General features: G+C 38.5%; 1 protein-coding gene across 1 annotated transcript; it reads right to left on the reverse strand.

The window, feature by feature from the left end:
- Positions 1-1,656: 1,656 nt before the first annotated feature.
- LOC139711673 (two pore channel protein 1-like) lies at positions 1,657-21,383 on the reverse strand (the record flags this gene model as incomplete). The annotated part of the gene is made up of 12 exons (XM_071623532.1): positions 1,657-3,095; positions 4,334-4,411; positions 6,963-7,078; positions 7,540-7,651; positions 8,555-8,623; positions 10,698-10,744; positions 11,825-11,916; positions 13,337-13,426; positions 17,449-17,520; positions 18,233-18,337; positions 19,533-19,605; positions 21,315-21,383. Coding segments are annotated over 12 exons (1,259 nt in total), but the record flags the coding sequence as incomplete, so codon positions are not given.
- Between the last annotated feature and the right edge of the window lie 452 nt (positions 21,384-21,835).

Below are 21,835 nucleotides of genomic sequence, written 5' to 3' on the forward strand. Positions count from 1 at the left end.
TAACAATTCATAGTACAATTCCGACTGTGGACTACTTTGTAGTTACGCTGTGTGATATAGAACAAGGACAAGTGTGCCATGTTTAGGTCAATAACTATGTTTTACCCACAATGCAATCTTTTTATCTCAAATTCCCCAGCTTTGCATTCAAAGAATCCAATACTGTAAATCTAGTACTTCAATATTTCCATATCTGTAAAATGTTGGCACTGCATTAATATGAAAGAGATTATAAATCTGTTAACCACACTCCCAATATTTAAGATGGAGGGGAGGGGGGGGGGGCAGGTTATAATTAAAGTCATTTCCCATTGTGTCATGTCACACAAAGACACTATCAGAGACCGCAAAGATGTCACACAAAAACAAACTTTTCTTCGAAGTCAACCCGCCAGACTAAAAAAAAAAAATAAATAAAAATAAAAATAATGAATTCAGCTTAACCTTCGAAGTCTCAAAGGTTAAGTTTAATACACACATAACCTCTGTTGTACTCGTATGAGTAATGCTTGAATGATGCAATCTGATTACATATTCACAAGGGCAGAGTAAAAGGTATATTAATAGAAATAAGCAGGTGCATATCTGATAAATTCATAAGAGATCAGAATTAAATCTAGCTGATGTCAATCTTCATTCAGACTTGCGTTAAGTATAGAACGTACATGTACATAGCTTTATCGGACATGCTTGTGTGCGCAAACAAGTCTTCGTTGTAACCATGAATGTTTGATCTACATGTGCGTGACTTCAAGCATGAGTTTTTGAATGCCCATAGGATACGTATTACATTACTGGCTCTGCCTGAAGAAGGGTACTTTATGTTGTGTTGTATACTCACACACCTTGTCCTCAATCACTCTGCATGACTTATGGATACAGCTGTTCCACAATCCCCTTGCTCCATTCAGCATAAGGAGAGGTCTTTGGATGCATTCACCACACATTCAAGGAAATTGTGTTGAAGAGCTTTCAGCTGCATTTGTTTCCTTTTTCCCCCAACCAAATAATGCCACACTCAAATTCTATCATAAAATCAAGCCTCTAATAAAGGCTACTGTACAACAGATGAAGATTTGTTTGCAAAACACCCTAAATGCTATCATGGCAGTCTGCCTATTTTATAGCAGCAGTGACAAAGCGCTATCAATGATTCCAAAAGTAGACCAGGTACCAAATTTGGGATACATTGTAACATGGATATCAAATTTCCACATTTTTGGCTGGATCATTTTATTTTGCCATTGTCTTGGTTCTAAAGAGCTGTGACTTTATATAAACATGATAACAAATCTCAAATCATTTAGTTATAGACAATATGTTACGTACCCCTGCAGCACATGCAAAATACACATTGTTGTCTTGTTTGCAGTGACATCATGCAAATCTTGAAAATATTTAGGAAAAATACCAAGTTACACTGATAGTTCCTCCAAATGAAAACTCAACCTGAACATTACCCATTTCGAGATTTCAGAGGCTTTTCAGTGACTCTTTAATAATTTCATTTCAGATAGCTGCCTTCATACAGACTTACCATGTACATCAATGACACACACTTTTAAAGAGTCGCATTACAAATAACTATACACAACAGAAATTACACAAGCTGTTGTGAGTTACGTACCACACGTCACATACACTGTAAATATCTTGAGTTGACTTGTTGACCTGCTCAACCAACAACTGTGTTTGTACTAGATGGATGGTGTAGGATCACTAGCTATCAACATGGACACAAAGAAGTTATCCATTTGTGTGTAGCAATGATGGACACAGCACCAATACAAGCACTATAACATATTCTTGAGTATCCCACCTTGTATACAAGTAGCACTGGTTTTCTTCTTGATAACATTTTTACAAAGACTCTAAAATGCATTCACACACACATGATTATCTTGAAGGTGTGTAATTCCCCGCATGTACAGTCTGTCAATTGGGCCCTCATTCACTTCAAACCACATAGAAGGCCCTTAGACCAGTTGCATACGGCTTTTCTTTGATGACTGAACACACAAGTTTCATCAACCATGCACGATGATCACAACTCGCAATCAAGCAAGTTGAGTGTGCATTCAATGAATGGGAGATGTATGAATTTGGACCTCAAGATATTTGAGTACAACCCCAAGATGAAGTCTCATTCAAACAAAAATCAGTCAAGCAGTATTGCCTGTGCTGTATCTGAGTGCCTCCAAACGAACTACCTCCAATATCAATAATTGACCAGCTGTTTACTGGAACATCTGAGATACAATGCCCTAGAAATTCTCTCCCACCTACAATTGTATTACACGTCTCTGTCCCGATCTCCTACTGAAGCATGCAGGTAGCCATGCTGGTTTCCGCTTGGCAGCAAATATGCCAAATTGCTCTTGCATAACTACAAAGCATCACATGTGATCTTTTTCAAGTACAAGTACAATGTAACCTCTATAGTTATTTGTGATTCTACACACAGATTGTACATGAAGGTGGCTCTTTATGCATCGCATCTCATATCTGACTGTTTCTTTGACTTGCAGGTGAATGAATGTAGTGTGTCTACAGGTAAACTCCTAATGCAACAAGGCTCTTAGTCACATTCATGATAACTTTGTATGTCTGGTCATTACAGTATAGCATTTACACGATGGTATAAAAATAGCGATACATGAATTATGTACACTTCTAGTTATGAATGAATGCAAATAAATAGCTGCTCGGCAGTTACATGTGCAGGTGGACAATGTTTGATGCCACGGGGGAGCCATACCTCACCGCTCGTCTCTGGACAGTAGGTTGTCTTGGTTTTCCTCTGTCCTGGAGAGGCTGGGCTCCTCCTTGCTGGTAGACGGGGTTTGGCCGGAGCCCGAGCGGGTCCGGGAGAGGAGGGGCCGCCCCAGGAAGGGGTTGACCCGGGTGGGCGTGGCCGTGGCCGGGGAGGGGCGGACGATGGGGGCGGCAGTGGGCGTGGCCGCCGGCATGTCCACATCGTTGTCGGGGGTGACGGAGGAGGTGTCCAGCTCGGTGAGGAGCGTCTGGCGGCTCAGCTGGCGCACAAACTCGTGGAGGTCAGCCGAGTGCTCCCTGTCTGCCTCCTTGATCCATTCCTGGAGGGGCGTTGGTGGTGGAAGAGGTGGTGATGGAGGGAGGAGGAAGAATAGAAGGAAGACGAGGAGGAAAAAGAGGAGGAAGGGGAGGAGGAGGAGGAAGAGGAGAAATGTGCTCTTCATTCTGCTCTAAAAGTACTCTAGAATTCCAGTAATGTTTTCAGTGTGGAATGCAATTGTGTCTGACAAAACACATCACAAACCAACCTACTGTACACGAAATCTCGGACAGATGTACAAATGTACATCTGTGCGCTCTGTCCCGAGTGGGGCTGAAATGAAATCACCTCTCACTCTTAAACCTCATACGAGGTACACATGTGTATGTGGACAACACTCTCTGGTAGCCTCCCCTGTTACAATCTTTTCTGAACCAATTTATACCATGATTTCTTTCTATTACAATATGCATCAAACCAGCATGAATGCTATAGCACCCATGTCAATTCTAGGCACATTTTAACTCTTTATGTGCCACGTTCGCACGTCCGACTCAGTCGATGGCGTGCCAACTTCGCATATTCTGCTCAACAAACAAAGCCGCCAAAACCGATCGATAATCCGCTAATTACTGCTTATCCCGCGGCACAATGAAAGCGTTTCTCATGCTTTTGTTCCTCTCATATACGGCTTGCATTCTATGTGGTGATCGACTATCAAGCGATGTTCCCAACTAGATTTGCTCATACATTCTAAGTTTCTGTCACGGTTTTATGTGCAAAAATCATGCCTTTACAGTAATGTCGCATTTGGTCATTCAAAAGAAAAATGGAAAATAGGGTGGTCATGCAATTTATATCGAAACAAAGCTTGGCATTCCTCTTTAACTTTGCCTACTATTATGCCCATCTTAACAGAAATTTGTAGAAGTTATACAAATTGGAAAAATATAGTTCTTTCTCGAAGCATGACTACCTTCATGTCTCAGAATAACGTGGCACACAGGGGGTTTCCACCATGGCACATAAAGAGTTAAAGGGCTGGTATAGTTGTGATTGAGATGGGGCTTCAGGTTTCCAACCTTTTTTTTTGTGAGATAATGAGAGACCTCTTAATCATGAAATATGAATGAGCATACAATTCTAAAACAAAATTATAATTTATTTGATAAGGACTGGTTTTGAAATGGCTGAGATATCCAAAACAAAGAGATCCAAGTGAAAGAAACATCTTTGATGCATTCACTTTTTCACAGAAGCCAAAGATGTCGGTTGGTACAAAAGTTGAAGTTTACTCACCTTGACTTCTTCTGCATACATGGTCTTACTAAGGTCTGCCTTGGTTCGCTGTCTAGATCCCTTGTAACATATAGTGCCCTGCAAGCAAAAATGGCCAAACAAACATAAAATAAAATAAATACATAAATAAAATAGAGAAGCACTCCGAGAGCGCAGACCTCCCCCAAGCATGCAGCTCATTTCCACCACTGATCTTGTTCTTCCATAGTTCAGTGATATCCACCTATGATAGCATTGTGTGCTAAAAGTCACCCAATATAGAAGCCTTTGTTACGTCATAAACCCTCAGCTGCACGGCGCGCCTCGCCCTAGCAGAAACCAGAGCACGCACTTTAAAGTGCGCATGCAAACCTCAAATATGCGCAGCCTGAACTCCCAAGATCATTGACCCTACCTGCCAAAATGTCAAAAATCCTTCATAAATTCAAAATTCTCGCATCACTGCCAACAAAAGATAATCGTTTGTTACTTGTGTCATTCTCAATCTTTCCTGCAAGTTTCATCCCAATCCGTTAATTACTTTTTGAGTTATTTTGCGCACGGACAAACTAACGAACACACAAACAACGGTAATGAAAACATAACCTCCTCCCTTGGCGGAGGTAATAAACAAACAAAGTCACAATATACAGACATGTGGAGAAAGGGCTTGGAAAGGTATGCTTTAGGAAGGATGACACCAAAAATCCTGCGAGGTGGTGAGGTGTGAAAGGTACAATCCTGCCAACCCCCCCCCCCTCAATTTTTTTGAGGAAAAACCCAGATCAAAACTTGATGATGATGATGATGATGATGACAACAGTCATGATGATGATTAATGTAGTTTAACCACTTGTTATAGCATTACAAAGGAGAAATCGCTGGTGCCAAATAGGTCAGGGTACCAAGGTCAGTGAAAGTACATATGTGACCCTGCACCTCAAAGCAAACAAAAAGTCGCCAGACATGAATTTTTATTTAAGACCATACTCTGAAAGAACAGACTTTAAGCTTTAAAATGATGTATAACTCAAATCAAATGGACTCTCCTAACTTACCTAAATATTGGAAAGAAAGCACAAACTCAGGAAAAGTGTGAACTGAGAAAAGAGGCTTTGAAGTACAGTGTTTATTCAAGCACTTAATCTTTACCAAACCGTGCTGGCTGTGCGATGAATGGGACAAAAAACAGGAAGTAAACCACCAGAGTAACAGCAATGAAGGGATTATCAGATTAAATTGAAATTAAGCATGCCTCATTAACATGTTCTGTCCATAATTAACGCTAACTTTCAAAGCAGTAGCACTATCCTTTCAAAAGTTATTAGAGTTGAAAGTGAAGAGTGTGGACAAAATTTTTCAGAAATGAAAAAGGGATTCTAAAGACACACCTAATCACACTATTCTACCAAAAATGTTCGAGATAAACTGTTTAAAAAACACACTTTCCTACCCGTTTTATGATACCAAATTTTAGCATAATGTAAAAGAAGACCCGCTCTTTCAGAATATATGAAAAAGTCAAGTTCGGCTAGGTTGACCTATTTCACTTATTTTCATTCCTCACGCAAAATCAGTGTGTGCGACTTTATGTTCGTTTTGAGGTGCACGGTCACATATATGTGGATATATATGGAAATGTCATCATAGCCAAATTTATGGATAGGCCTACAGTTCTCCCTAAATACATATTAATGAGCTAATGAACTTTATTCATTATCAAATCAAAGGGGATGGCTAGTAACTGATCAGTGGGAATCAGTGAGAATGCTGGGGGATGATTGTTCCAATTCTTGTGGGTTTCATTTAAGAGTACATTATGTATCTATTGTTGTGTGAAAATTATTTGCTTCAGAATGGTCTCATATTCAAGTAATGTGCAGTTTAATGTTTCCATTTATGGCCAGGTTAGCATGCCTGTATAGTGACAGGGCAATTAAACTGCACATCACTTTAATATGACACCATTTTGAAGCAAATAATTTTCACACAACAATAGATATATAATGTACTCTTAAATGAATCCCACAAAGATTGGAACAATCATCCCCCAGCATTCCCACTGATTCCCACTGATCAGTTACTAGCCATCCCCTTTAACATGCCAAGTTTTTTTCACCATTTCAGGATTAACCCATTGAGAAAGGACTGGTTTTGCTACAACACCCATTTCCCATAGACACTTGCCCGAGTATACTTGGGACTCATCCTCAAGGGGTTATGATCTGGGCATTTTTATGGATTTTATGATGGATTTTTGATATTTTGGCAGGTAGGTCAATGAACTTTGGAGCCTAAACTGTGAATTTTTTTAAAGTTTGCATACGCGCACTGAAGTGCGTGCTCTAGTTTCTGCTAGGGTGAGGCATGCTGTGCAGCAGGAAGTCAATGTACAAAAAATGTATTCGATATTGAGAAATCAGGCAATTTCCAGCATGGATACATATGGGTGGACATCACAGATCTCTATGGAAGAAAAAGGTAAGTGGTGGAAAGGAGCTGCTAGGTGGAGGTCTGCACTCTCAGAATGGTTCTCTTGTTTTATATAAGGACTATTTTTAGATATATCGTCTCATATCAACATGTTGTATATCCATATGTCGTATGAACATTATGATAACTCGGTGTGCCCAAAAGCACTATCACTGACCATTCGGTGGAGGTTGCCCAGCAGCACGCCGAGGTTGACGTCGGCCCTGGCCCGAGGGAAGTAGTTGTCTACCTCAGCAGCCGTCAGGTGGGTGGTTATCTCTACGATGGTGTCAGCTGGAGAGAGCAGAACAGAGGCAAAGTCTCACATTTATACTTTGCCTTGACTTCAAACTCAAACTTTGTACACTGTACATCTGGCACGATAGGAACGGGCCCCAATTGATTGCCCTACCCATCTCTATCATGGACAATGAGGTCTAGTTCTAAATAGCATAGTCAGCAAAGTGGAAATTTCCTTGCATTTTGTGCTACATAATACTAGTGCCACGATAAAAGCATTCATATTTATTGTTCATTTTTTTACTCTCTTCTGTTACCAGTAGCTTTCTTCGCATTTCCAAGTCTTGTAGCGTGTAAAACATACCTTTTACAGCATTATGTGCATCACATTTGAGGTCAATGTTCAATCTCATGGCACACACACAAAGAATGTTAGAATTACGAAATTGAAATAAATTAGAGATTATTTTCTTATTCTTCTTTTTTTAACAGAAAGAGATCCATCCCAAACTTACATCCCCCATTTCCGTTCTGGGCATCTTCAGTCTGCTCTGTCTTCTTCTTGTGATACTGGATGCGGAACAGGAAGGCTTCCAGGATGAATGCTATCACTATCGTCACGACAACCTGCCATGGAAACCAAGTCACTCCGTTACCACACAGAATATCGTACGGAACAAAACAAAAATAAAACAGGCTTTTATAATGAACAAAGGTGGAAAACGAATCAATCGTACAGAACAAATATACACAAAAATGGCCTTAATGAATGAATATGGAACATAAATCGATAGCACCAAAATACAGTGTATGTGATCATGCAGCAAAAACCCCCACAAAATGGCAACACGAGCCAGATGACATCCTCGGCTGACTACCATTAGTAACGTAGGGCAATCCAAGATCTAGAGGAGGATCGGCACCATGCACCCACTTTTTGTGTGTGTAATTGGGGTGTACCACTTCACCAGGTGAGGTCTGTATCCTGCTTTGTGCAAGAAGTGAAATGGGATCTACCATACTAGTATTTACCTTTGCCAAGGGAGGAGGTTATGTCTTCATCAGCATTGGTTTGTTTGTTTGTTTGTCTGTGTACACAATAACTCAAAAAGTTGTTATAACGGATTTGAATGAAATTTACAGGAAAGGTTGAGAATAACACAAGTATAAACAGATGATTAAATTTTGGTAGTGATCTGGGAATTTTTTTTTATGGATTTCATGAAGGATTTTCAATATTTTGGCAGGTAGGGTCAATGAACCTGGGAATCCAAGCTGCCCATTTTTTAAATTTGCAGACGCATGCTATCAAAAGTGCGTGCTCTAGTTTCTGCTAGGGCAAGACGTGTCGTGCAGCTGGAAGTTGATGACGTAACAAAAAGCTTCTATATTGGGAAATTGGGAAATTTTCAGCATGCATATGTCAGATCCTCAGTGCAAAGTTTACACTACAGAATTGTCCTCATCTAGCACTGAACGGGTTAATGTGCAGTGGGATGGGAAAAGTGTGATGACCCCACACAAACTCACCATGCTGGACAGATAGAACAGGAAGAAGTATATCCGACTCCACTCTGACACGGTGGTGGCATACCCTCCCTTTTCAGATAAAAGCAAAAGGGTGAACAAAGAAGATGAAATTCCAAGGAGGTTACAGTATCAGACACATTAGATGTATAACTGAACATATACAACAGAAACCCCAGAATGTCACCACACGAACCAATGTGGCAGAGAACTGCATACGCCATATACTGTATAAGCCGAATATTTCGCGAGGTTTTTATTTTCGCGAATTTCGCTAGTCAGGTGCTATTCGCGAAATTAAAGACACGGGAAAACATTGACTCTGATCCCGATGTGAATGTGACGTACGCGTGTACACTTCTTCGTTCAGTACATGACTCCATGATCGCGAACTTAACCACTCATGAAATCATCTGGAATTCCCGATTCAAAAAAATTTAGACTCGCAAAAAATATATATATACAGCATTTAGCGAGTCTAATTTTTCGCAATTCGGGACATCCCAACAATATCACAAGTGGTTAAATTTGCCATCCTGTTGAACAGAGCTGAATGGAGAAATGATGCGTGCACATCACATTCTTTTCGGAATTGGAGTTAATAGTTTTGCCATTTTTAAATTCATGAAAAGCACCCGACTTGCAAAATTTGTGAAACAAAAACCTCACAAAATATGTGGCATATACATTACATGACTGCCTGTTGTAGAGCATTGGAAATCTTCACCCAAAGAAATGTTCATGACTCATGTTCTCTGCAAAACCATGAGTAAACATTGAAGTATTCTTTCATACAGTAAAACACTATATGCGACCGTGCATCACAAAACGAACAAAAAGTCGCACGCAGTGATTTTGTGTGAGGACTGAAATTAGATAAAGTGGGTCAACCTAACCAATCTTGAGTTTTTCATATTTTCAGAAAGAGCAAGTCTTTTTCTATATTATATCAAAGTTTGGGATCATAGAACAAACAGGAACTTGTGTTTTCAGCAGTTTTTCTCGAACACTTTTTGGTGGAGTAGTGAGATTAGGTGTTTCTCATAGAACCCTCTTCTCATTTCTTAAACACCCTGTCCATACTCTTCACTTTCAACTTGAATAACTTTGGAAAGAATGATGCTACTGCATTGAAAGTTGGCTTTAGTCATCTACAGAATGTGTTAATGAAGCATGCTCAATTTCAGCTTAATCTGAGTTGTTGCTCTGGTGGTCAACATCCTGTTTTTTGTTCCATTCATCCCACAGCTAGCATGGCTTGGTTAAGTTAAAGCACTTGAATACACCCTGTACTTCAGAGTCTGTTTTCTCACTTCACACTTTCCAGAGTGTGTCTTTTCTTTCCAATATTTAGATAGGTTAGGAGAGTCCATTTGGATTGATCTATACATCATTTTAAAGCTTAGAGTCTGCTCTTTCAGAATCTGCTCTCTTAACTAAAAATCCATATCTGGCGACTTTTTGTTGGTTTTGTGATGCAGGGTCACATATGGGGAAAAGGTCAATGATGTGCAACGCCACGTGTTCAGCAGCTGAGAAAAAAAAAATGATACAATAGGGCAACACGATGTGTATTGGCTTTGAGTATTTCTTTCTCATCACACACACACAAAGAACAACAGAGATTTTGTTCTTGTGCAAAGGTGCATGAGTGATTGCTGAATGTTTGTAATACATTATACTGTTACAACCTGAATTTATACCAAAAGGTGAGAAAAGTACAACCTATGACGTGCCCTATGGACAAGGAACAGCATATACTGTACTGTATACGCCAAAAATTTTGCGAGGTATTTATTTTCGCGAATTTCGCGAGTCAGGTGCTATTCGCAAAATTAAAGACACGCGAAAATATTGACTCTGATCCTGATGTGAATGTGACGTATGCGTGTACACTTCTCCGTTCATTACAGGACTCCACGATCGCGAATTTCACCACTCGCGAAATCGTCAGGAATTCCCGATTCGCGAAAATTTAGACTCGAGAATTATATGGCGTATACAGTATGCCCTTCTAGTGTGAATACACTGTCTAAGGTTTTGCTATTGTCTGGGAGAGGGACAAATAGATTGGACTGCATATCAAAAAAAAAAAAAAAAAAATGGGGTGGGGCAAAAACAAAAGTACAGTGGTTTGTATACTTACCATGATTATATGCCAGTTATTCACTACAGTTAGTTCAAACAGGGTGACTGTGAAATAGAAAGACAACAGAGCCAAACAGCTGTGAACTTGAAAACAAGCTTGACAAACTGAGATCAAATCAGGTGCTGTGCAGAAGCTCAAATTCAAATTTCAATCTCACTTATGCCTGAATGAAAAAAGGCTTCTACATTCAATGTTCAGAGCCAAACAGAAATCTGATTCACACATAAAAACATGCTGCAATATGCAGTAGTTATTGAAGGCTAGTTTGGATAATCTTGGTCTGCAGCATTGCGATTTCAATTGAGAAATGGCTGGCTGTGTAGACAGGTGCTCAGAAATATTCAGCCCACCAGAAACAGTAGGCAAATCCATTATACAGTGTACATGTAGTCTCAAATTTGTTGAGCAAGTTAGATAGCTTACTAGTTAATTAAGAAGCTTGAAATCCAAGATTAAGTCAGCATGATACCTGCACTTTCACACCAACATGGGAGAGAGGAAAATTTGTTGTTTTGTTGTTACTTCTGTTTCAGGTTTTTTTTTTTTCTGTTCTTTTTTATGGCAGTGGTGAGAACCAGTAGATATCGCTATATTGCTGGAACTTAGAAATTGTATAAGTTATGTACATTTCAAGACGTCACTTCGTAAAATACTGCTGTACATTTATATGAAATGTCTCTCTCTCTCTCTCTTGGAAAGGAGAGAAAAAATAATTGTAGGTGCAGTGACGTTGACGTTTATAAATTGAAGGAGACACAAAGAAGTTCAGAGGAGAAGAATAGAGGAGAATGAAAAAGGGGGGGGGGAGGTGAGAGAAGTATCCTCAATAAAATTCCCAAGGTGTATCACTAATTATAGCTATAATCCTACATTCCCCCTTCCCATTTTGGATTACAGTAAAACTGTAAATCATTCCTGCATTTACAAAAAAAAAAGATACAGAAGATAACCTTTCAAAAGGTTTAGAAGAGGAAACAATGCAAACAACATTGTAAGTATCACAGCGGACAGCTAATATGCAATGCACTGAGATGCATAACATTCAAACTTTAAAACATAGCAAGCATTCTTTATCGAAAGAAGAGCGTTAAACGGAAGTGCTGTTCCTGGCAGCAGCGCCTCACCATAACTACGGAGAATGTCATCAAAGTTGTTCAGGTAGAAGTAGGCCTTGTACCTCGAGGAGTTGCTGAAGTAGTCGGCGAAGGTTTCGTTTCTGGCAGAAGACAGTAGAGGTAGTAAACAAGAGAACCAAAATTACTTCGTTGGGATGCCATGCTCTTGTCTCATAGCATGAAATCCTACACGGTTATCGTTGCGATGAGAGCGTCAAATAGGGGCAAGTGAAGGCAACACAAGAAATTCTTTCAGTGGGACTACAGCCATGGGTCTCTCAGAGCGAAACCCTATACAGCTATGGCTGAAATGACGACACCGAAGATTGACACATGAGACGGTGGCATAATGATAATGCATAGTGGTGAGAGACAGGATGCAATGGGGCAGAACGAGGAATCTGGCATGGTATAAAACATTCGCGTCAAAAGAGGACTGTGCTTTAATACTCAAGCTAGCTTGTAACACACTGCACTGAGGCTTGAACAGTAAACTGTATGTTTACCCATTTTCTCCTTCTCAGGCAGGTCAAGTTTGCATAAACCTATAAACCGTCAAACATTTTTACATAATTATGTACACTGCCACTGTCAAACTTTTTGGTACATAGAAATGTTGCATGCATTTACTAATAATAATCCACATTGAATTATCATTTCCTGCACACAACAAATACAAGTATATTAGATAAAATTTGATTTGGTCACGAAATTTACAAATTACACATATTGTACATGCTGAATCCAATGTTTGGGAAAAAGACTTTTTATTTCAAAAACAAAGATTTTTGAACATTTTGGATGAGGAATTCACAATACAATTGTAGCTTGTATGGTAAAAATACACCAACTGGCAACCCTGCAACAGAAAGCTGATGAAATGTGCATAATGTCTGTGGTGATTTCATCTCGTAGGGAATGCATCAATAGCATGATGCTAATATTGTACACTCTTTATGTGCCATGGTGTAACAGTAGACCCCTGTGTGTCATGTGTATCATTCAGAGACCACAATGCATGAGTGCATTTGAAAAACAGTCTGTTTTTACATTCAAAGCCATGTAACTTTTTATAGGCATGTTTATGTAACTTTTTTAAGGCATGTTTATGCCAGAAATACAGTACTACAAAGCTTGCAAGCTTTGCTGTGGTATACATTTCATGTCAAAGCTATGGCTGTAAGGTTTTAAATGTACTCTGGCATATTGTGATTTATTGATCAGTTTGTGTGCAGTCATACATTTGAGGAAAATATGCAAAGTTGGCAAGCCGTTGACGGATTCAAGCTTGCGAACATGGCTCATTAAGGCCCGAATTCACAAAGGTGGTTTAAATTCAGACCACGGACTAAATAAGCGTGAAATACGCATACCTTTGGCATGCAATCAATGCGCATTTGTACCTGGACGTCTGTTGGCGTATGCAAAAGAAATTTGCATAAACCATGGTTTTGGTTTAAACGACCTTTGTGAATTTGGGCCAAAGAGTTAAGAGATAACAGCAGAGGCTGTGTGACTGACTTGCAACAATTCATCAGCTGCGTCTCAGCAAACAGCTCCATACCAATGATGGCGTAGAAGTAGTAGATGACGAGCAGACAGAAGCCAACACTGTAGTACGGGGAAAATAAGAGATTTCAAGATATTAACCTGTTGAAGACCAGTCCCCGAGTATAGATACTCAGGCAGGTGTCAATGGGAAATGCGTGTTGTAGCAAAATCAGCCCATCCTCAACGGGTTAACCTCAGGGTGCGTTCGAGCGCTCTTCTAAACTGAACCACAACAAACTTATGCCAGAGGAACACTGAAACGCTCCTTGAGTATAGCATACCAAACTGAACAGAGCCAAAAGTGGACCACTTCATGTGCCAGAAGGGTACCAAAAATTCACATGTGAAGAATGTGCAAATCATGCACATACTGTACATGATAATGAAATGAGTTCCTTCTCTTTGTTCGGGACATCTGTAAGTACGTAGTTTAAGGGCACCAGGTAAATGACCCTCTTGCTACAAAAGGCATTACCCCCTCTAAAAATAACTCATGAGGTACACTTTTTCAACAGAGTGCTCGAACACTATAAATCTGGCATAGCTCAATTTGGTACTGTTTGGTTTGGTTCACTTTTATAGCCCGTTTTTAATAGAAAGCTGGAATGCACCCTGAGACTGCCATATTAAATATCATCTGAACTATTCATTGCAGATACAATGTACATTCACTGTTGGTATCACATTCCATGCTGAAGGTGGCTTAAATAGACGAGGTACATGGTGATGAGACAAAAGCCAATGGTTCAGTATAGGGAAAGGAGACATCAAGATATGTGGTGCGATCAAGCCAAATCAATCTAAAGTAGGCAAAGTTTATTCTGAGATATACAAATGTAGGCCAAAATATGTTGATTTTATCCAATTGTGTCTGTATTGTACACTCTCATTCAAACTACAGTCAAACTCGGATACCTCGACGTCGGATAAGCCGAATATCACTTACCTCGGGGGCAAAATGAAAGTCCCGATTGTTCCTATGGAGTTTCCGTGTATTAAAATTCGCGTAGCTCGAAAAAGATAACTCGAAGTTCGGTTACATCGAAGGGAAATCTAATGTCTCGATCGTAATTAACTTATTTTTTTTCCCAGCATGTTGCTCGAATCGAAATTGTAAACATCACTCAGCATCTCCGATTAAGCGCGCGTGGACAGCGAAGACATGTCACATGTTTTCACAATGCATATTCTGAGACCAGAACAATCGCGCGCCCAAGAAGGAAATACCCGATACACAGCTGACAAGGAAAATCCCCAACACCTACCAACACACGTACATGGTATGCACATAGCACCCGTGCCAATGGAGTGCTTTACGATCTAGCACTACGCGCTGCCCCATCATTTGCTTTTCTTTAACCACTGTGTTTTGATTTTTGATCGAGACAGTCATACCGTGCGCGTAGATTTCTCAACCGTCGGGGCGCACCTGCTTACGTTGACAGTTATATCTTTGCCATTAATCACGCTCCACTGTCAAAACATCAATCTACCTCGTAGTGCCTTTTTTTAAACTATTTTTTTTTTTTGCCTTTCACGAAGTTTACTTCCCCGAGAACGCAAGCACTGAAACTTTTTTTTTTCCAGCAATGCGATTATGAAAATCTGGAAGTATAGGCCGATCACAATGAAGAATAGAATACACAGGGCTCCGCACTAAGTTTTATCGGGCCACCAATATCATTGATTTTTATTTTCTGGTGGTCGAAAGTAAAATCTGGTGACCAAAAAAAAAAAAAAAAATCAGGAAAAACATTAGAAAAACTAAATCGGTCCTACTAAACATAGACAAATTAATATGAAGCATTATTGAAGTGCTACAGATGTCCATGTCTAAAACAAATGAATAGAAAATTCAATCATCTTACTCTGTGTTTAAAGATTTGATAAATAGGCGTAGATATTATTATAAAAGTTGATGCCCATATATTGAGGAGGTCAAAACTTACGTTTGAAATGAGAAAATGGGAGCATTTGCTGACATTTGTTAGCATCCGACATTTGTTTTAGCATTGTAAAAAGCCGAACGTTACCGTTATTCATTTTTAAATGTAAAAGCAAACAACCGACATTCATTTTAGAATCTTACGGAGCTGAATACTATCCTAATCCATTTCCAAACGTGAAAGCAAACATACGCTATTTGTTTTAGCATCTAACTGAGCGGATTGATACCATAAATCATTTCCAAAATTTAAAGCAACAATCTGTTATTTATTTTTGCATCGTACGGAGCAGAATATTACCGTTATTCATTTCAAACATCCGACATTTATTTCATTATCGAACGGAACCGAATGTTACTGCTGTCCACTTCCGAAAGTGAAATGAATCATCTGACAATTATTTTATCATCGCACGGAGCCGAATGTTACTGTTTTTCATTTTTGAACGTCAAGGCAGACATCAGACATTTTGGACTATGAAACGTATAGCTGAATGTTACTGATATTTATTTTGAAATGTACCGTAGCAAATATCCATTTTTTTTTTTATCATCGTATGGGGCAGAATGTTACTGCTGTTCACTTCCAAACATGCCAAACGTAAAAGCAATCATTCGACATGTATTTTAGCATCTTCCGGAGCTGAATGCTATTGACGTTTACTTTCGAACGTAAAAGCACACATCCGGCATTTATTTTATCAGCGTACGGAGTTGAATATTATTATTATTCACTTCAGAACATCAAAGCAAACATTCGATATTTATTTTAGCATCTTCCGGAGCTAAATGTTATTGCAATTTACTTTCGAACATAAAAGCAAACATCCAGCACTTATTTCATCATTGTCAGGAGTTGAATATTATTGTTACTCTTTTCCGAACGTCAAAGCAAACATCAAACATTGATTTTACCATTAAACGCAGCTGATTGTTACTGTCATTCATTTCGAAATTTGAAAGCAAACATCAGACAGTTATTTTAGCATCATATGGACATGATGGAGCAAAATATTACTGCTATTTTCTTCCGAACATAAAAACGATCATCTGACATCTATTTTAGCATCTTCCGGAGCCGAATGCTATTGCTATTTACTTTCAAAAGTATAAGGAAACATCTGACATTTATTTAACCATCGTACGGAGTTGAATGTTATTGTTTTTCATTTCCGAACGTCATAGCAAAAATTTGACATCTATTTCAGCGTCTTCCGGAGCCGAATGTTATCCTTATTCATTTCCGAACGCAAAATCAAATATCTAACATTAGTTTTAGCACCATACAGAGCTGAGTCTTATCGTTATTCATTTCCAGAAGTATGAGCAAACATCCGACATTTATTTTAGTATCATACCGAGTCGAATATTACCGTCATTCATTTCCACAATTAAACGCAAAACTCTGACATTTATTTTAGCATCTTACGTAGCCGATTGTTACCGCTGTTCATTTTGAAAAGTAAAGGCAAACATCCGACTTTTTTTTTTTTTTTTTTTGGTGGCGCGATCGGGCCACCAAAATCTTTATTTCTGAAATTTTGATTTCATTTCCGATTTTCACTCAATTCATTCATATAAAAGTTGATTCAATTCAAATTGACAAGCATGCAAACAATCAGTAGGCACTATAACAGACACCATGTTGAACATCGATAAACGTTGAACATCAATAAACATCGGATAAGTCGAAGAAAATTCGACGTACGCGTACCTCGAAATTCGCGTACGTCGAACCATTTTCTTCAGTCCCGACGAATTCGAGGTATCCGAGTTTGACTGTATTATAACTTCACAATGAAAGGTCATAGCGATGTCTGTTTTTCTCTGATATGAAGCTAAAAGTGTCTCTGCATTGTGTGCACGCATCCTAAATTCACAAATCTCCGCGCATTCCATATGCGCTATGTACTATATTTCACTTTGAATATCAAGCACCAATTATTTCCGAATGTTCGCATGGAAAAATAATTCACTGTCAGTACTGAATAAGAAATACAACTGTTAAAATATATATCGACGCGGAAATAACTCTTAAAGTAACAGTAGCTGTACATCTGCTTTAAATTATTAATGTTCCACACAGCATCTACCAAATACAGCTTACTTTGTGTGTTAGAAATGTTGCAAACCTTACCTTGCCATTCTTGGAGTCAGCTCATACAGAGTGCCAAAGACATCCCGGTATCTCCGGTTTATCTTGAATATCCTGAAATTAAAGAAATGAAAATTGTGAGCACACTTACTGTGGGGAAAATGACTTGAGACAATACTACTCTCTCAATCTATGAGGTTTGTCTTATCCATTTGAACTGTAATTTTATAAGAGAGGGAAATATCAAGTTACAATCATGGTATACCCCTTTAGAAATAGAGCAACAATGGCTTGCCATCCAGGAAATGGCTTGAATACAATGGCTGTTTTTCCTAAAGAAGCCCCCTCCCCCTTCCCCTCCTCTTTCTCTTTCTTTTTCCTTTCTTCCTTGCTTCTTCTCATTACTACATTGTACTATCACTACTATTCTGAGCAGTATTTTTTTTATAACTATTCTTTTCAATGCCAGCTACTACAGCTCTTACTACAACTCGCATGCCGAGGGGCCACAGCAAAATCCTTTTTGTACTTTTGTGAGCTCTGAGGAGCCACATGTTGCATCATTCCTCTTAATAATCTGTACATGTATCATTGTTCCATTCTTACATATTCTATGCCATTGTACTTCAAGTCACGTTTTCATTTTTCATATTCTTTTGTCATATAAATAATAATAACAATAATACAAATAATAATAAGGCAAATTACAATCATCATCATCATCACCATCATGATATTAACTCCTGGCACGCAAGCCCGCTGGTTGACAAATGGCGTAAACCTAAAGAGAGAGATGGGGGTGGGGTGTGGTCCTGGTCTAGCTTACCTCAGCAGTCTGACCGGGCGAAGGATGATGATGTAATGGAAGGACTTGTCCACTACCTGTGTGACCAGGCCTATGAAGGCAGTCACTGTGATGAGGAAATCAAACCTGGAAAGAGATGATCAGACATACAGACTATATAATGAGTAGAGTTGTGTCTGTATGTCATGTGGGGGCTCTGTGGTACAGTGGAAAAGACTCTTGACTTGAAGGTTCCAAGTGCAAGTCCTGTCAAGTGCTCCTGTCCTGGGACAAGATTTATTTATTATTATTACTATTCTTTAAAACACTAAGAGGTATAAATGGGTACCGGGCAATGCTGGGGTACAGTAGTAATAATGGCAGGGCTGTCTGGAAGAACAGTGTTAACACTGAAGAGGATATGCTAGGGAAAATCAGATCATCACATTAACAGCATCATTATCATTAATCATTATTATTATCATCATCATTATCATTATTATTATTATTATTATTATTATTATTATTATTATTATTATTATCATTATTATCATTATCATTATCATTATTTTTATTTTTATTATCATTATTATTAGTATTATTATTATCATTATTATTATTATTATTATTATTATTATTATTATTATTATTATCATTATTATCATTATTGTAACTATTATCATTATCATGAATCTACTGGTATTTTGTTATTTCAATCATTCTGTGCCTCCACCCTATCACACAAACAGAGATCTTAATTTCGTTGAAGATTAGTCCCTAGTATACTTGGGCAGGTGCCTTAGGGAAATGCATGTTTGTAGCAAAATCAGCTCATCGTCAATGCATTTACTGCTTTCTATGGAAAGTAGTGCAGGACACACACAATTTCCTGGGCTGTCCATTGTTGTAGTACAATTCTACACCATACTTACTTTTTATTTGGGTTCTACATTTGATAAAAGTTTTATCATATGTTGGTTAGATTTTACTCTTTTCATCACAACCAACTTCAGCATGGTGTGGAGTGGAATTGCATCGTAACATTGACATTAAATGTTCATTCATAGATATATGGTAAAAATGCATGCTTAGCACCACAATATTACATTTCCATATTCTCTCACAGTCCGACATATACAAATTTCTGTGATGCAATCACTCTAAGTACAATCCATTCCTGACTGAAACATTGCAAAACCTAAACTATGCACCTTTCTGCCTCATCTTATTAACAAGAATGATCAACGTTGAGTGCATTAACAATAGCTTGGATAACCAGAGCTTTAGTGATTTTCTTTGCAGAGTTGCCAGTGATGACTGGCATGAACGTTGATATACTCACAAGTTCCATCCGTTTGTAAAGTAGCCCTTTGGACCGAGACCCAGTATCTTTAGTACTACTTCGAGAAGGTAGACTGTGTGTAAAAGAAACATGTGGCAGAGATCACATACTCTAAACAGTGCAATATCTGTCACATGAACAGGTTTACATATGTGACCGTGCACCTCAAAACGAACATAAAGTCGCACACACTGATTTTGCGTGAGGACTGAAAATAAGTGAAATGGGTCAACCTAGCCGAACTTGACTTTTTCATATTTTCTGAAAGAGCAGGTCTTCTTTTACATTATGCTAAAATTTGGTATCATAAAACGGGCAGGAAAGTGGTTTTTTTTTAGCAGTTTATTTTCTAACATATTTGGTAGAATAGTGTGATTAGGTGTGTCTTTAGAATCCCTTTTTCATTTCTGAAAAACCTTGTCCGCACTCTTCACTTTCAACTCTAATAACTTTTGAAAGGATAGTGCTACTGCTTTGAAAGTTGGCATTAATTATGGACAGAATGTGTTAATGAGGCATGCTTAAATTCAGTTTAATCTGATAATCCCTTCATTGTTGTTACTCTGGTGGTTTACTTCCTGTTTTTTTGTTCCATTCATCGCACAGCCAGCACGGTTTGGCAAAGATTAAGCGCTTGAAAAGACACTGTACTTCAGAGCCTCTTTTCTCAGTTCACACTTTTCCTGAGTTTGTGCTTTCTTTCCAATATTTAGATAGGTTAGGAGAGTCCATTTGATTTGAGTTATACATCATTTTAATGCTTAAAGTCTGTTCTTTCAGAATATGGTCTTACCTAAAAATTCATGTCTGGCGACTTTTTGTTTGTTTTGAGGTGCAGGGTCACATATATCAAGACACATACACGCCTATGGCAAAACATGTTAAAGTTATTCATTCTGTAACATTTTACAGGAACAACTTAGAAAAAATTAAAAAACACAACAAAACAGAAGTCACGCTGGAAGTGAACCATTGCTTTAAACTAATGCTGCCAAATACAAACGTTTAAGCTTAATTTACCAATAAGCCATAATAATGTACAGATATGGACTGCTTTTGGGGGCACTGCTGATATTTTCGCTCCCAGGGATCTCAACCCCATGCTATGATCTGAGGAGCTTGCTCTGAGGGTGATCACATAGAGCCGAAACCCCTACGGGTATAGTATAGGGGATAGCATGCTGGTGGAAAGGCGTCTTCCCACAAAGGGCTAGGAGTGATCTCTAACTGAAAGGAATCAGATTGAGGTTGGGGAGGGGTAAGAAAATAATATAATTTCAAACTCCTACACACTGGATACTTTTGCTTCTCTGCTTCTCTCAACTTTTCCTTATTCAGGTATCCCCTTCTTTGCCTCTAAATTTATTTCTGTCTTCTTATATTCCTCTTGTGTTGTTCTCCTCAGTCGAATGATATTGAAAATACTCAGAAATTCACACTGTTTATGTGTTTATGTGTTTTGTTCCCTAAATTAAAAATAGAGATAAATTGTATATTAGAAACAACATTGCCTGGAGGATGTTATCCAAGGTAAGCAAACTGCTGAATCATATCAAAACTGGTCACCTCCACATGTATAAACTTAAGATACAATGATACAATGATATATATGTACACATATTATACACGTAATTATTTACTTCCTCTGAATACCTTGTTTATATTTTCATGTGAAAATTGTTGATCTTGTCGTAATGATATCATTCATACAAGTGGAGAAATAAAACAGACTATATCTGAAATTGAAGTACATTTTATAACAAAAAGGATTTCACTACTCACATGCCACAAAGGCCCAGTCATACCAGTAGACCGAAAAGACCTGATTCACAGACTGTGGCGAGCTGGAGCCTGTTGAGAAATATGGCAGAAAAAAATACATACACAATGAAATGATATCAAGAGTCCTCTCACTTCTGACATCAAGACAGTTTTATTTATTCATGGTTTATTGTGGCTCAAACTAAAGGAATCAAATGTCCTCATCACTCATTCAGGAATTTTCCGACATTGACAGACTTTAATTGACTGACAGGGAATAGCGCACAACCCTAATAGTGTCAGAGAGATGAATTGTTATCGAGCGCACTATGCTTGGTTTGTGCGTATGTGTCTTCCGTACATTACGCCTCTTGTATAGTGTCTGTAACTATTTTTTTTTTTTTATTAAAGTTTAATGTTCCACCTGATTCTTCAACAAATTTGAATACTAGTATAGTAAAAATAGTTGATGTAGCTCCACTTTTTTCATCTTTATTTCAAAGCAATGAAGAGAACAGGTAAACATGGTATCTGGGAATGCC

The sequence above is a fragment of the Diadema antillarum genome, unplaced genomic scaffold (assembly GCF_040938485.1).
Source record: "Diadema antillarum isolate AM-2024a unplaced genomic scaffold, OU_Dant_1.0 seq00001683_RagTag, whole genome shotgun sequence".
In the NCBI taxonomy this organism is placed as follows: Eukaryota; Metazoa; Echinodermata; class Echinoidea; order Diadematoida; family Diadematidae; genus Diadema; species Diadema antillarum.